Source organism: Brienomyrus brachyistius, chromosome 12, assembly GCF_023856365.1.
Source record: "Brienomyrus brachyistius isolate T26 chromosome 12, BBRACH_0.4, whole genome shotgun sequence".
Lineage (NCBI taxonomy): Eukaryota > Metazoa > Chordata > Actinopteri > Osteoglossiformes > Mormyridae > Brienomyrus > Brienomyrus brachyistius.
Window position 1 is genome coordinate 5,348,615 of NC_064544.1, and position 15,965 is coordinate 5,364,579.

Below are 15,965 nucleotides of genomic sequence, written 5' to 3' on the forward strand. Positions count from 1 at the left end.
TGGATTCATGTTTACAGTCTCACTTATCCGACTTTCTGTAATGCTTTTTCACAAAAGGGGGACTATAGCGATCTCGTTTTCAAATGTCGCAACTCCAGAATCGTGCCGATGATTCTTGTCATATAAGGGGTCCTGCAAACAGTTTTAGCTGCCCACAGCTGAGTTTTTTTTAAATAAAATTGTGGTTATGAAAAATGTCCCCAAAAAGTAAGTTTTGAGTTTTATCACACTTTGGGGACATTTTGATCGCCAAATCTGATCTGTGCAAACACACACAGACAGACACTGTTCAGCCACAACATTAAAACCACTGGCAAGTGAATATGCAAAATATGTAAAAATAAAGTAAATGTATTGATTATCTCATTACAATGGCAGTACAATATGTGCGTGTGTGTGCGCGCAAATTCCTCATCCTACTGCCTCGAATGAGACGATTTCAATCACTCACTGGTGTTTTTTTTTAATCATGCCAATTTTTTTTATGAATTTGTCAATTTATTTCTCATAATGTCACATCATTGTTTTCCATTTCTGCGTTGGTTAGTGCTTTTAAAAATACTAATTTCCACTTATGCTGTTTTAATAAATGGAACTATTTATTCAGTTCATGTTTTCCATGGTCCTAATTTAAAGTATCACACAAAATCAAGGAGTCAATTTGAAGAAGACACAGATGGACCGGAGACACAGCAAAAACATGGACCGGCTGAGGCATAGAACCAGGGTAACATCCTGGATGATTGTTACCGGGCAAACACACACCCAGTCATACACACAAGGCAATTTAGAGACACAAATTTACCTAAATACACCTCTTTCCATCTTGGGAGTAAAACAGAGGATCCAGAGAAAATGCATGCAACACTTGAAAGTCATCTTTGACCACCAAACCCCAAAGGTATGATGTAACTTCTGTGTCCTGAGCCTTTGCGCTTTCCATATCGAAGAATCACCCAACCATCAGTCTGCTTGCCCTGGGCAGAGTCACCTGGGGCCCGTGCCAAGCAGCACGGGGCACAAGGCTAAGGTACATCCTGGGCAGGATGCGAGTCCATCACAGGTCATATACACACACACTCGTACACTATGGAACATATACCGAGCAGCAGGGGCATTGCTAGAGACTGTGGGCCCCATGAAGGTATATCATATTGGGCCCCCCACTCCAGACCAATCCAGCTATTCTCCAAATTTTTTAGGCCGCCTGTCATCCAGGGGCCCTTGGAATCATCCTAACTTTCCCCCACCATTACGGCACCCCTGCCAAGCAGTGATGAGATTCAAAGCCCCAAACCCATCGGTGACAGACAACAGGGCCTCCAGCTAAGCCTCCATGACACCCTACTTTCAAGTCAATACATATTTAAAAGTGTTGAAGTTCAAATGACCGTGTGCTAATTTCAATTATATTATATTGGGGTTAAAATGAACCCATATTAATTTCATCATCAGTGTTCCCCCTAGGCTTACAGCTATTGGAGGGAGGGGGAGGGGGGGGGCAGATGGACACCGACAGGATTCATGGTGTTCATGTGTTTCTTTTAATGACACCAGTTAAAAAGCGCAGATATTTTTGTCTGTGTGCACGCGCGTTGGGGCGGAACTCCGCCATGCGCGATACAGAGAGCAGATGAGAATTGTAAACACGCGACCATGTAGAGACAAAAATGACAAGCTGTGGCGTAAATAAGATAAATAACATTAGGCTATTTAGTTTGTTTAATAAAAGGACAATGTATAGACCTGTTCTATAGGGAAGGAAACCTTAAATGACTTTTATTGTGATCTGCTGCTATGTAGAAAATAAAATTAAATGAAATTAACTTGACCTTCAAGGTGGGCGGGAGGTGACATTGGGGGGGGGGGGGCAGGAGAGACCCCCTAATATAATGGTAGGGGAAACACTGATCATATTAACACAATTAATGTTTACTTGAAGTTACTGAAAGCTATCAGCAGTGAAGGATTGCAAACAAGCTTTTAAGTAATAACATGGATTGTATTGGTAGGATAAGGGATAAGACACACACACAGAGACAGGTGTTTTTTTTTATTATTTTTTAAACCAATCAGCATACTCTATACTGGCATGGAAAATGAAATGACACATGCCTTATATGGATGGACCTCTGATGTCACTACGCACTAGAATTCCGGAACTTGTCAACGGAGATTTTGCTATATAAATAGCAGTTTGACCTTCACATTTCATTCTTAGAGACTCTCTCAAAGGAAGCATTAGTAGAAGAGAACTTTAGCTATCATTATTATGGGATTAAGCTGCACTAAGGCACAAGGCCCGAAACAGCAAAATGTTCAGGGCCCAAAGAAGTGCGGTTTCCTTAACTTTTTGAAAAAGATGAGAAAAAATACAAAGCGAGATACCGACAGGGATACGGTTGCCATGCCCGGCTCTGATGAAGGCAAGGATAAAGGAGAGCAGGAGATCTGCCCAGTGGCCATGCCCGGCTCTAAGGAAGCCAAGGATAAAGGTGAGCAGGAGAGCTGCCCAGTGGCCATGGCCGGCTCTGAGGAAGCCAAGGATAAAGGAGAGCAGGAGAGCTGCCCAGTGGCCATGCCTGGCTCTGAGGAAGCCAAGGATAAAGGAGAGCAGGAGAGCTGCCCAGTGGCCATGCCTGGCTCTGAGGAAGCCAAGGATGAAGGAGAGCAGGAGAGCTGCCCAGTGGCCATGGCCGGCTCTGAGGAAGCCAAGGATAAAGGAGAGCAGGAGAGCTGCCCAGTGGCCATGCCCGGCTCTGAGGAAGCCAAGGATGAAGGAGAGCAGGAGAGCTGCCCAGTGGCCACGCCTGCCTCTGACGCGGGCAATGAGGAGGGAGAGAAGGAAATGAGCCCAGTGGCCATGCCCGGCTCCGACGCATACATAAATTGTGAGCGGTTAAGACGACGCATCGTCAGGAGCCGATTGGGCAGGAGCGCAGAGCCTAAAAAAGAAGTGAAGCCACTGAGGTCTAAACACGACCGTAGGCAGAGTCAATCGGAAGGCGATTTAGGAAAGGAGCCGGAGCCGCAACCAAGGAGGCCCATGCGGCAATTAAATAGAAGGAGGCAAATGCCGACATGTACAAAATCGGACGGCGAAATGTACAGACCGACCACAGTCCGCCGTTGATGAGAGAGACGTGGAGGACGGAGACAACCAAGCAGCCTAACATATACCTATTAAATAAGTGTTGTATTATATAAAACAAAAAATAAATTGTATAGCTGACGCACATGTTGAGTGGTTGGTGAGTTTTATTCCTCCTATTGTCATTTACGTTAGCCGAAACGTACAGGTCAGACTTTCAGATATGCCGTCTTTAAAAATAATAAAAATTAATTTAGAAAGCCGCCCAGTCCCCACCTCAGTGACGATGCCAGTCGCGTCCCCTCGGTGCCCTGCCTAGCTGCTGGCCGGTGCTGGAATGTCGGTTCCCGGCCGGCTCCGACCCTTCTTCCGCGCCTTAACGGCACCCGGCTCATCTTCCAGCGGTGACCATGCCCAGCGCCTCACACAGCCAGGCTCCCTTCTCCGCGGGCAGCCAGCGCATGGGGCTGCTGGAGACTTCCGGCGGTGCGGCTTCTCGTCACTGCCGAGTGGGAAGCGGCTTGAGTCCGCTGCAGCGCCGCCCTCCTCGGTCGCCGAGGTTTTGGCGGGCAGGCGGGTCCGGTGCGTCCCGGATCCCCGGCGTCTCCTGCTCGCCTGCCGGAGGCCGAGCAGCAAGGTAAGTTTGGTGATAATTAATGCGGCCTGCGAACTTGCCGCTTGCTGCATGTTGAGCGCGCTTCTCTACCGGCAGGCAGCCTGTCGCTCATCCTGCTGGTCCCGGGTGTAGGAGGTCGAATTTCGGACCGCATTTTAAACCACGGAAGTTGTGGCAGCGTATTTGAAACAGCGAAAATAACAGAACTTAATATCGTACAGCAGAAATAAGAGGACTGAATATCACCGCTTGAATAATAACGATGCGAATAAAGCACATCGAATATTTTCAGCTGAATTTGTTCTTTTGAAATTTATTTTGAGGCGAAAATAAATGAACTGAATTCATGTGGCTGAATTATAAAGATGCACTTTATAAGCGGTATGTTTTGAGACTGAATTTTGGAAGCCGAATATTTTTCTATGAATGTTTAAGCAATTACGTTACAATTTAAATGTTTTCAGTTGAAATTTTCAATGTTTTAAATGTATAGACATATTGAATTGCAGCCCCTAAAAATTCAAAGCACCATTGATGAAATGCTTTTTATTCCCATCCATCCATCCATTTCCCAAACCGCTTATCCTATTGGGTCGCGGGGATGCTTTTTATTCGATAAGTGTAATTCAAAGTGTATTTTCGCATCGACTACTTTTGTCATTAATTTCATACTCGGTCTTTGTCGGTCACGTGTCCGCACGTGACACGCCCCAATTCGCCATTTTGAGTGTATCGCGGGTGTAAACACATTCGGTTAACAAACTTAGTATTTCATATTGTTGTTTTTCTCCACGAAAATGTAATGTTTTATGTAATCAGTAATAAGCAACTTTCATTACCAAAACACACTAGTAATTTAGGTGTTTAAGAAAGGAAAAGAGTCAAGAACACCAGAAAAATGTCATTGCATGGACATAAACTTTATTGGTAATATTTAAAATGAAATACAAGTGGCAAGCAGAAGACAGGCTCGGTATACAATGAGTTTGTGCAGATCCTTCCAGACGACATGTGGAACGTTACTTGAAACTGTACTTGCAAATGTTTCTAAACTTAAACCATAGCTGCGCATTGGTTTGTCAGAGCACAGCACACAGTGACAGCCTTATTCAGCATTGTGGCTTATAATCCATGCATGGGAATATACACATACATGCACTGATAAACGGGTCATTACAGTTTTGCGGTTTACTGTTGCCTGTGAAAAGCATTCACTCTGGAACGCTAGTTTATCACGAACAGATTAACCCATTTCTGCTACCCTCTGTAGTGAGACTAGCTTGCTGTCGTAGGTTAACCAATGTGAAAATACCAACTTTAGAAGACAAAAAAAATGCATATTCAGTAATACTACTTAAACAAGAAACATCTTACTTGCCTTTATGAAAATGCAGAGAGCAAACACGCATTAAGGGAGATACCGTGTTCACAGTGATCTCCTTCCGTTACCTCCTCTACCTGCTGTCCACATCCTCTTTCCCAATTGAGAAACAGGAAAAATCTCACGATGTTCTCCACCTTTCTGCCGTTTCTACCATGTGACTTAGTATGACAACCTTTCACCCAGCACGAGTGTCCATCTTACCAAAGATAATGCTGGTGTTTTAAAACGTCCTACTTTATCAGAACATCCTACTGTAGTGTAAATTTGTAGTCATGTCTATCAATCCGTGCTACCTTATCAGAATATACTACCATATTATGTGTCCATCGTACATATCTATAAGTAGGACGTTCTGACAGCCAAATTAGCCTATCAATACATGCTTCTTGCTTGTATTTATATAGGTAGAACGTTCTGATAGTCAGATTAACCCAACAGAACATGCTTTCATTCATTTAATGATAACACAGATATTATGAAACTTTAATGGACAAAAAAACACATTATATTCTGATATATCAGATGTTCTGATGGCTGTATCTGGGTTATCAGAATACGCTACCTCTGGTTTATCACCATTAAAGTTCTTTAAGTAGTGATGATATGATCCACTTGGTAAAGCATATTGAGGGAAATTTATCCCAATAATAAAACATATAGTCATATTTCTCCGGATGTCTTTCAGTAGGGGGAAGGGTGATCTTCCAAAAAATATTACCAGTCTCAGGTAATGAGAGTCTGACAGCGTGTCACACCGGTTGCGTATGTTGGCAACCCAGCATTACAATCTTTTTTAACACAAAATCAGCATCCAGGATGTAAGTTATGAGCTGTGTTCCCAATTTTGAAATGCACTGTTAACACTATTCAGACTGAAACAAGCTCACAGACTTGATGTATTTGCACCATTTGAAAGAAGTTATTCCATTAAAGACACTTTACAAAATGGTCATTAAAACCGCTCAACTTCGATTTTAATAATTAAACAAAGTTACTAGTTAACATATAATAAACAAAATACATTGTTTTTTATTCTGATTTAAGTATTCAGAATTTGGGTAGAAAAAAAATGTAAGAGTAAAGTGCATGTCAAAAATCTTCGGTGCTTTTCCTTAAAAACTATTTCAGTATGCATTTTGTTGCAGAAATAGTTTCCCTCATGTTGTGGCTCAAATTTAGCACGTTGAAAATGCGCCCATCTCTGGCCCAGGTCACACTGCACCTGGAAAGATTTAATTAGTCACAGTTAAAAGAAAACCAAAAGCAAATCCAATACTTTCACATGTATCATTTCAGCTATTAAATTCGAATGTTACTTAACTCCCAAAAGTAATCAAGTTTAATGTGAAAAGTTTACCATTTCAATGAAGGTCTCATCTTCATTACTGTCATGCCCTGCTCGTCGGCTCCTCCTGTGTGCCACGCCCCCTGCCTAACCACGTGTGTTTCCCGGATTGTACCCAGCTGTGTCTGATTATTTTCAATCAGTCCTGTGTATTTCAGTCCGTGTCTTACCCGAGTCCTTCGTCCGTCATTGATGTTGTCAATGTCTGTTTCCCGTCCTGCTCCGGTTTCCCCTAATAAAACCCCGTTTTCCCCGTATCCCGCTTGCCTGCCTGCTCCTTACCCGCACGATCGCCCGTCTGCTACACCCCGATCGTGACAATTACATTCCAGCAGAGAGAAAATTATGTAATACTCTGCTGCATTTCCTACGAAAAGATTCAGGTGAGGTAATGTACAGGTAATACATTTATTAAAATACATAATTCTCAAAGCCATTGAATTCTTATATATATATATATATATATACACACACACACACACACAGCCTTCATTTGTTTTTGTTCCATCACAATAATAACTAACAGTAATTTCTTCTGTTCTCCAAAAAAAGTTACTAACATCTCACTGGATGGTTAGATGAACACCGCTTCAGTTCCCAAACCTCTCCTCAGCCATTCCATCTATTTGTAAAGTTTCACCACCAGCTCATTTAATTCACTAATTTAGCTGGTTAAGAAAAGTCAGTGAGATATTGATTAGCCATAGGAGGTGTGTTACTGGTTAATTGAAAAAGTACATGGGGGTATTGGATGGTTGCTGCAAATACTGTGGTGACTTCAGGAGAGGTTCTGAAATGACTGAGCTGGCAAGCTTTCATGGACATGATATACTGAACTTCTACATGAACATGAAGATCATTTCAACATCATTTTTCTTGATGGGCCAAGACTTTCACAAAGTACTATGTGTATATTATACAAGTCTGTGGATTTTAGGAGAGTAAAACAAACTGCAGTGGAAACATTTATACAGTTGTTCACTGACAAAATGAATGAGTGCTTTAAAGGGCCAAACATTATGTTAGAACTGATCCTAAATTAAATACTATGTTAATACAAGGGAACAGGGGAAACAAAGGGATCTTTTTTTGTATTTTTTTATATTTATTCACAAACACTTTTACAAACAATAAGGCAACAGACTTCGGGAGTGACACGGCCAAAACAATAAACAAAACAGTGCTAACGAACAAATCCAAACTAAGCTAATTCTAAATGAAATGAAAAGATGAGAAAATGAAATGACACAGACTAAGCCTAACTCCCTAACCAAAAAACATAGTAAACCACACGTACGCGAAAACAAAACAGCAGTCACTCCCTACGCACTTATCAGACACAAACATACAGAACATACCAGAAAGCCGAAACGCAGTATCCGAGAGGCGAGGCAAAAAGAGTAGTCAGTAGGAAGGCAAGAGATCAAAACCAAAGGCAAAGGTACAGGAGGGGCAAAGCAAAAGTCGGAAACCAGGAAACCAAAAATCTGTCATACACAAACAATCCAAAGAAACGCAAGCAAACCAAACAAACCAACAATGAGCAGAGCTCCCGCTAATCTCCCGCCACGGCTTTTTCAATCCTAGATCTGGAAGCAGTGCCGAAGATCGGGGGCATGGCCAGGTCCAAGGGAGCAACATGCGACGAGCTGGACCTGCAGGGCAACCCCTCCCCTGAACCTTATGGCAAGTAACACCCCCCCCACACAAGAGCGAACCCGGCAGGTGTTCGCAATCCCAACCAGGGGTCCTACAAGAAAAAACACCCAAGAGCAAAACCACACAGAGCCAAAAAAACAAACTGCCTGCGAATAACTGAAGGTGCTGAGGTGTCAAGGTCCGGAGAGGGCAATTTCCTCATCAGCACATGGTTGCGGTGACAATATGCGATGGGGTGGTTCTTTAATTCTGCCTTGTTCACAGCAGAGGTACGACATACTTCTAAGGAGAAATCCTCCGCCTGTGCCTTGGTCAGAGCGTCCGTAGTGGAGGGGACCTCAGGGGAAACAGCAGGTTTCACGGAGACCGGGGATTCAAAGTCACATGTCGAAGGAGGTGTCGGGTCGGACATAAATGTCTCAGCCAGCTGAATGTCGGCGAACTTGCGCTGCTGGGCCCGTGTGAGCACACAAGCCGGGAACACCTGGGGCAGATCCGCCGCAACATCATCTGCGCCGATCTCTGGTTCTGGGGCAACTTCAGGTAGGGGAACCATCCTCTTCCCCGCAATGTCATTCCCCAGGATGAACGTGACCCCTGGAACAGGTAACTGGGTCTGGACCGCAACACGTACAATTCTAGAGAAGTCAGGAGTACATAAATACACACTATGTAAAGGAACCGCAGCCACACACAGATCGATACCTTGCACCAATACGTCGGTGCCACGGTAAGTGGTACTATCTAAAGGTAAAATCCCTTCAGTTAAGAAAGACTGTGCCGCTCCTGTATCCTGTAGGATAGTTACCGGGTGATGTACCTCGTCTTCACCGAGCGACACAGAACCAGGAAACACAAAGGGCTGGAAGGAAGGTTCAACAGTTTGGTTTGTCGGTAACACATTAACACGAGCAGCGATCTGCACCTTTCTAGTCGCAACACGGGTCTCTTTACGTTTAAGAGCGGGACAAACAGAAATGATGTGACCCACCTCGTGGCAATAGAAACACTCTCTCTTCTCTACAGGTGGTGAATAAGAAGCGGACGAAGGAGAGGAGGTCACAGGACGGGAACCAAGTTTGCGAGGCAGAGGGGTCGGGGTAAACACAGTCTTATGGGTCAGAATAAATTCATCAGCCAGAGTAGCAGCTTCAGCTAAACATGTTACCTTTTGTTCATTCAAGTATACTACTACCCGATCAAGAACACAATTTTTTAATTCTTCTAACAACAATAGTTCCATGAGTTGCTCAAAGTTGGAGACACCACTCGCAGCACATCACTTGCCAAACAACAAAGCTTTCTCACGGGCAAACTCAACATGGGTTTGGCTGGTGGTTTTATCCAGCTTCCGTAAATTCTGCCGGTAAGCCTTAGGTACAAGTTCATACGGCCTTAGCACAGTAGCCTTAAAATTGTCATAATCTAGACTCTGTTCTAATGCCAGAGCCGGGCAAACTTCCTGAGCCTTCCCCACTAACTTATATTGCAGAAGCAGTGAACACAAATGTCTAGGCCAGTTCAAGGTCGTAGCAATCCTCTCACATATAGTGATATATTCTCATTGGTGTTTTTTTAGGAATTTGTCAATTTATTTCTCAAAATGTCACATCATTGTGCTCCGTCAAGAACTTGAAATACTGTTGTTCCTACGGTAAGATTATGTTCAACATCAGAAAAAATGTGGACTGTCTGCGAGGGAGCTGGGAGCAGCAAAAACATGGACCGGCTGAGGCATAGAACCAGGGTGACATACTGGATGATTGTTACCGGGCAAACACACACCCAGTCATACACACAAGGCAATTTAGAGACACAAATTTACCTAAATACACCTCTTTCCATCTTGGGAGTAAAACAGAGGATCCAGAGAAATTGCATGTAACACTTAAAAGTCATCTTTGACCACCAAACCCCAAAGTTGTGATGTAACTTCCGTGTCCTGAGTCTCTGCACCGTCCATATCGAAGAATCACCCAACCATCAGTCTGTTTGCCCTGGGCAGAGTCACCTGGGGCCCGTGCCAAGCAGCACAGGGCACAAGGCTGGGGTACATCCTGGGCAGGATGCGAGTCCATCACAGGTCATATACACACACACTCATACACTATGGGAAATCGCAGAAGCACCAATTACCCTAAGCAATGTCTGCAGGAAAACATTCATGCATACACCGAGCAGCAGGGGCGTTGCTAGTGACTGTGGGCCCCATGAAGGCATATCATATTGGGCCCCCCACTCCAAACCAATCCAGCTATTCTCCAAATTCTTTAGGTCGCCTGTCATTCAGGGGCCCTTGGAATCATCCTAACTTTCCCCCACCATTACGGCACCCCTGCCAAGCACTGATGAGATTCAAAGCCCCAAACCCATCGGTGACAGACAACAGAGCCACCAGCTAAGCCTCCATGACACCCTACTTTCAAGTCAATACATAGTTATCCCTTATCCTACAGTACCAATACATTCCATGTTATTACTTAAAAGCTTGCTTGCCATCCGTCAATGCTGATAGCTTTCAGTAACTTCAATTAACCATTAATTGTGTTAACATGATTAGTGTTTCCCCTACCATTATATTAGGGGGATGCTTCCCCCCCCCCAATGTCACCTCTCGCCCCCCCTTGAATATCAAGTTCATTCTATTTAATTTTATTTTCCATAAAGTGCCAGATCACAACAGGAATCCTTTAAGGTAACCTTTCCTATAGAACATTACATTGTCCTTTTATTAAACAAATTAAATAGCCTAATGTTAATTATCTTATTTACGCAACTGCTTGTCATTTTGGTCTCTACACGGTCCCGTGTTTATAATTCTCATCTGCTCTCTGTATTGCGCATGGCGGAGTTCCGCCTCGACGCGCATGCACAGACACGTGGGCACACACACAGACAAAAATATCAGCGTTTTTTGACTGCTGTCATTAAAAGAAACACATGAACACCATGAATCCTGTCGGTGTCCGTCTGCCCCCCCCACCCCGCCCCCAATAGCTGTAAGCCTTGGGGGAACGCTGATGATGAAACTAATATGGGTTTATTTTGACCCCAATATGATGTAATTGAAATTAACACAGTCATTTAAACTACAAAACTTTTAACACACACACACAGACAGGTATCTTTTTTAAATAATGATTTAATATTATTTTTTAAACCAATCAGCATACTCTCTACTAGCGTAAACAATGAAATAGCAGATGCCTTATATGAATGGACCTCTGTGATGTCACGACGCACTAGAATTTGTCAACGGAGATTTTGCTATATAAATAGCAGCTTCCCACCTTCACATTTCATTTTTAGAGGAAGCACTGGTGAAAGAAGCAAGCCTATCAATTCATTATGGGATTAAGCTGCACAAAAACGAATGTGCGCTTTCCTGAGGTTTTTCAAGATGAGGAAAAATTCATCCCGAGACACAGACAGGGATGTATATGGTGGCTGATGTCGGCCATGAGATGCTTAACGATTGCCCTGCTGATGAAGAAAACGTACAGCAGGAGAGCAGCCCAGTGGCCAGGCCTGGCTCAGACGAAGGCAAACATGAAGGAGAGCAGCCCAGTGGCCAGGCCTGGCTCTGACGAAGGCAAACATGAAGGAGAGCAGCCCAGTGGCCAGGCCTGGCTCTGACGAAGGCAAACATGAAGGAGAGCAGCCCAGTGGCCAGGCCTGGCTCTGACGAAGGCAAACATGAAGGAGAGCAGCCCAGTGGCCAGGCCTGGCTCAGACAAAGACAAAGATGAAGGAGAGCAGCCCAGTGGCCAGGCCTGGCTCAGACAAAGACAAAGATGAAGGAGAGCAGCCCAGTAGCCAGGCCTGGCTCTGACACGCGAAAGATAGACAACGCATTGTCAGGAGCCGGCTGGGCAGGGGCGCACAGCCAGTAAAGAATGAAGCGACTCTACCCTGGACCGGAGGCATACGAAGTCTTAAGGCGACTTGGGGACAGCGCCTGAGGCGCAACGGAGAAGAGCCATGAGGAGATTCAGTAAAAGGCGGCAAGTGCCGACACGCACAAAGTCGGACACAACTATATGATTACCATGAAAACAAAAAATAAACTGTACAGCTGACGCACGTGCTGAAAGGTTGGTGAGTTTTATTCCTACTATTGTCATTTACTTGTCAGTTACTACACTTTCAGATATGCTGTCTTAAAAAAAAAAACAATCACTAAAATTATTGTATTGTACATATAACCTCAAATGTCAGTTCGCTAGAGATATTCTGATTATGGGATTCACATTTGATTATGGATGGTGATACAGAGGTTTCCATTCCGAATGTGCAGAGATGGGTGCTGAAGACATACAGGCCTTTGCGTCTATTTTGTCTGAAGGTAAGATTGCCGCCAAGTTACAAACTGATAAAATGAAACACTGCTTCTGTGGCGTCGGGCGGACCGAGGCGTCGCGGGAGCAGAGAGAGACACAGACTACGTAATATTTCAGAAATTTTGGAAAACTTCTAAAAACGCAGAAATATCGGAAAGTCTCCTGAACCCAAGTCCTATTCACAATCAGCGGTGGCCATAGGCCTGGCCTTTCATTTCCCGCAGCTTTGACACTGGTTTCATGTTTACAGTCTCACTTATCCGACTTTCTGTAATGCTTTTTCACAAAAGGGGGACTATAGCGATCTCGTTTTCAAATGTCGCAACTCCAGAATCGTGCGATATAAGGGGCCCTGCAAACAGTTTTAGCTGCCCACAGCTTTCCACGTTGTTCACCATGTGGACGTTTTTGCTTCCTCAATTTTGCTGAATATTTAAAACCAGTAATTCTGTGAAAAAGTTGGGCTTAGACTCTCCTGAGAGAAGGTTGGCCTTCCCAGGCTATGCAGTTCCACATGCACACACACACGTGTTGGTACTATAGAATAAGGGATAACACACACACACACACAGGTATTTTTTTTAAATAATGATTTAATATTATTTTTTAAACCAATCAGGATACTCTCTGCTGGCGTAAACAATGAAATGACAGATGCCTTATATGGATGGACCTCTGTGATGTCACAACAGATTTTGCTATATAAATAGCAGTTTCACCTTCACATTTCATTCTTACAGACTCTCTTAGAGGAAGCATTAGTGGAAGAGAAGCTAAGGTATCATTAATATGGAATTAAGCTGCACAAAGGCAAAGGGCCCTAAACAGCAAAAATGTTCAGGGCCTAAAGAAGAAGTGCGGTTTACTAAGCTTTTTGAAGAAGATGAGGAACAATACACGGCGAGACACAGACAGGGATACGGTGGCTGAAGTGGTTCTGAACGATTGCTCTGTTGGTGAGGAAGACAGTAATGTACGGCAGGAGGGCTGCCCAGTGGCCAGGCCTGCCTCAGACAAAGGCACAGACGAAGGACAGCAGGAGGGTTGCCCAGTGGCCAGGCCTGGCTCAGACAAAGGCACAGACGAAGGACAGCAGGAGGGCTGCCCAGTTGCCAGGCCTGCCTCAGACATGCTAAAGATAGACAGTGAGCAGCTAAGACGCCGGATTGTCAGGAGCCGGCTGGGCAGGGGCGCACAGCCAATAAAGAAAATGAAGCCACTGAGTTCTACCCTGGACCAGAGGAACACAAAGTCTGAAGGCGACTTGGGGAAAGAGCCTGAGGCGCAACCGAGAAGGCCAATGAGGAGATTTAATAAAAGGCGGCAAGTGTCGACATGCACGAAGTCGGACACCGAAATGTTCATACTGACCACGGTCCGCCAATGAGGACTGTAAACTGGACCAGGAGAGGGACATGGAGGACAGAGACAACTAACCCAGCAGCCTCACATATGCTTATCATACAAGTGCCATGAAAACAAAAAATAAAGTGTATAGCTGACGCACATGCTGAGTGGTTGGTGAGTTTTATTCCTCCTATTGCCATTTACTTCAGCCGAAACATACAGGTCAGACTTTCAGATATGCAGCCTTAAAACAATAATCGCTAAAATTATTGTATTGTACATATAACCTCAAATGTCAGTTCGCTAGAGATATTCTGATTATGGGATTCAAATTTGAGTATGGATGGTGATTCAGAGGTTTCCATTCCGAATGTGCAGAGATAGGTGCTGAAGACATACAGGCCTTTGCGTCTATTTTGTCTGAAGGTAAGATTGCCGCCAAGTTACAAACTGATAAAATGAAACACTGCTTCTGTGGCGTCGGGCGGACCGAGGCGTCGCGGGAGCAGAGAGAGACACAGGTCATATACACACACATTCATACACTATGGGAAATCGCAGAAGCACCAATTACCCTAAGCAATGTCTGCAGGAAAACATTCATGCATACACCGAGCAGCAGGGGCGTTGCTAGTGACTGTGGGCCCCATGAAGGCATATCATATTGGGCCCCCCACTCCAAACCAATCCAGCTATTCTCCAAATTCTTTAGGTCGCCTGTCATTCAGGGGCCCTTGGAATCATCCTAACTTTCCCCCACCATTACGGCACCCCTGCCAAGCACTGATGAGATTCAAAGCCCCAAACCCATCGGTGACAGACAACAGAGCCACCAGCTAAGCCTCCATGACACCCTACTTTCAAGTCAATACATAGTTATCCCTTATCCTACAGTACCAATACATTCCATGTTATTACTTAAAAGCTTGCTTGCCATCCGTCAATGCTGATAGCTTTCAGTAACTTCAATTAACCATTAATTGTGTTAACATGATTAGTGTTTCCCCTACCATTATATTAGGGGGATGCTTCCCCCCCCCCAATGTCACCTCTCGCCCCCCCTTGAATATCAAGTTCATTCTATTTAATTTTATTTTCCATAAAGTGCCAGATCACAACAGGAATCCTTTAAGGTAACCTTTCCTATAGAACATTACATTGTCCTTTTATTAAACAAATTAAATAGCCTAATGTTAATTATCTTATTTACGCAACTGCTTGTCATTTTGGTCTCTACACGGTCCCGTGTTTATAATTCTCATCTGCTCTCTGTATTGCGCATGGCGGAGTTCCGCCTCGACGCGCATGCACAGACACGTGGGCACACACACAGACAAAAATATCAGCGTTTTTTGACTGCTGTCATTAAAAGAAACACATGAACACCATGAATCCTGTCGGTGTCCGTCTGCCCCCCCCCACCCCGCCCCCAATAGCTGTAAGCCTTGGGGGAACGCTGATGATGAAACTAATATGGGTTTATTTTGACCCCAATATGATGTAATTGAAATTAACACAGTCATTTAAACTACAAAACTTTTAACACACACACACAGACAGGTATCTTTTTTAAATAATGATTTAATATTATTTTTTAAACCAATCAGCATACTCTCTACTAGCGTAAACAATGAAATAGCAGATGCCTTATATGAATGGACCTCTGTGATGTCACGACGCACTAGAATTTGTCAACGGAGATTTTGCTATATAAATAGCAGCTTCCCACCTTCACATTTCATTTTTAGAGGAAGCACTGGTGAAAGAAGCAAGCCTATCAATTCATTATGGGATTAAGCTGCACAAAAACGAATGTGCGCTTTCCTGAGGTTTTTCAAGATGAGGAAAAATTCATCCCGAGACACAGACAGGGATGTATATGGTGGCTGATGTCGGCCATGAGATGCTTAACGATTGCCCTGCTGATGAAGAAAACGTACAGCAGGAGAGCAGCCCAGTGGCCAGGCCTGGCTCAGACGAAGGCAAACATGAAGGAGAGCAGCCCAGTGGCCAGGCCTGGCTCTGACGAAGGCAAACATGAAGGAGAGCAGCCCAGTGGCCAGGCCTGGCTCTGACGAAGGCAAACATGAAGGAGAGCAGCCCAGTGGCCAGGCCTGGCTCAGACAAAGACAAAGATGAAGGAGAGCAGCCCAGTGGCCAGGCCTGGCTCAGACAAAGACAAA

The 15,965-nt window shown here is 44.3% G+C and overlaps 1 protein-coding gene across 1 annotated transcript in view; it reads left to right on the top strand.

Moving 5' to 3' along the window:
• Positions 1-2,197: 2,197 nt before the first annotated feature.
• Positions 2,198-15,965, top strand: part of LOC125705209 (uncharacterized) — a 170,038-nt gene continuing 156,270 nt past the window's right edge. Inside the window, exon 1 of the mRNA XM_048971648.1 lies at positions 2,198-2,495. Coding sequence (XP_048827605.1) covers positions 2,273-2,495 — 223 coding nt within the window. The 5' untranslated portion in view covers positions 2,198-2,272. The remainder of the gene's footprint in view (positions 2,496-15,965) is intronic.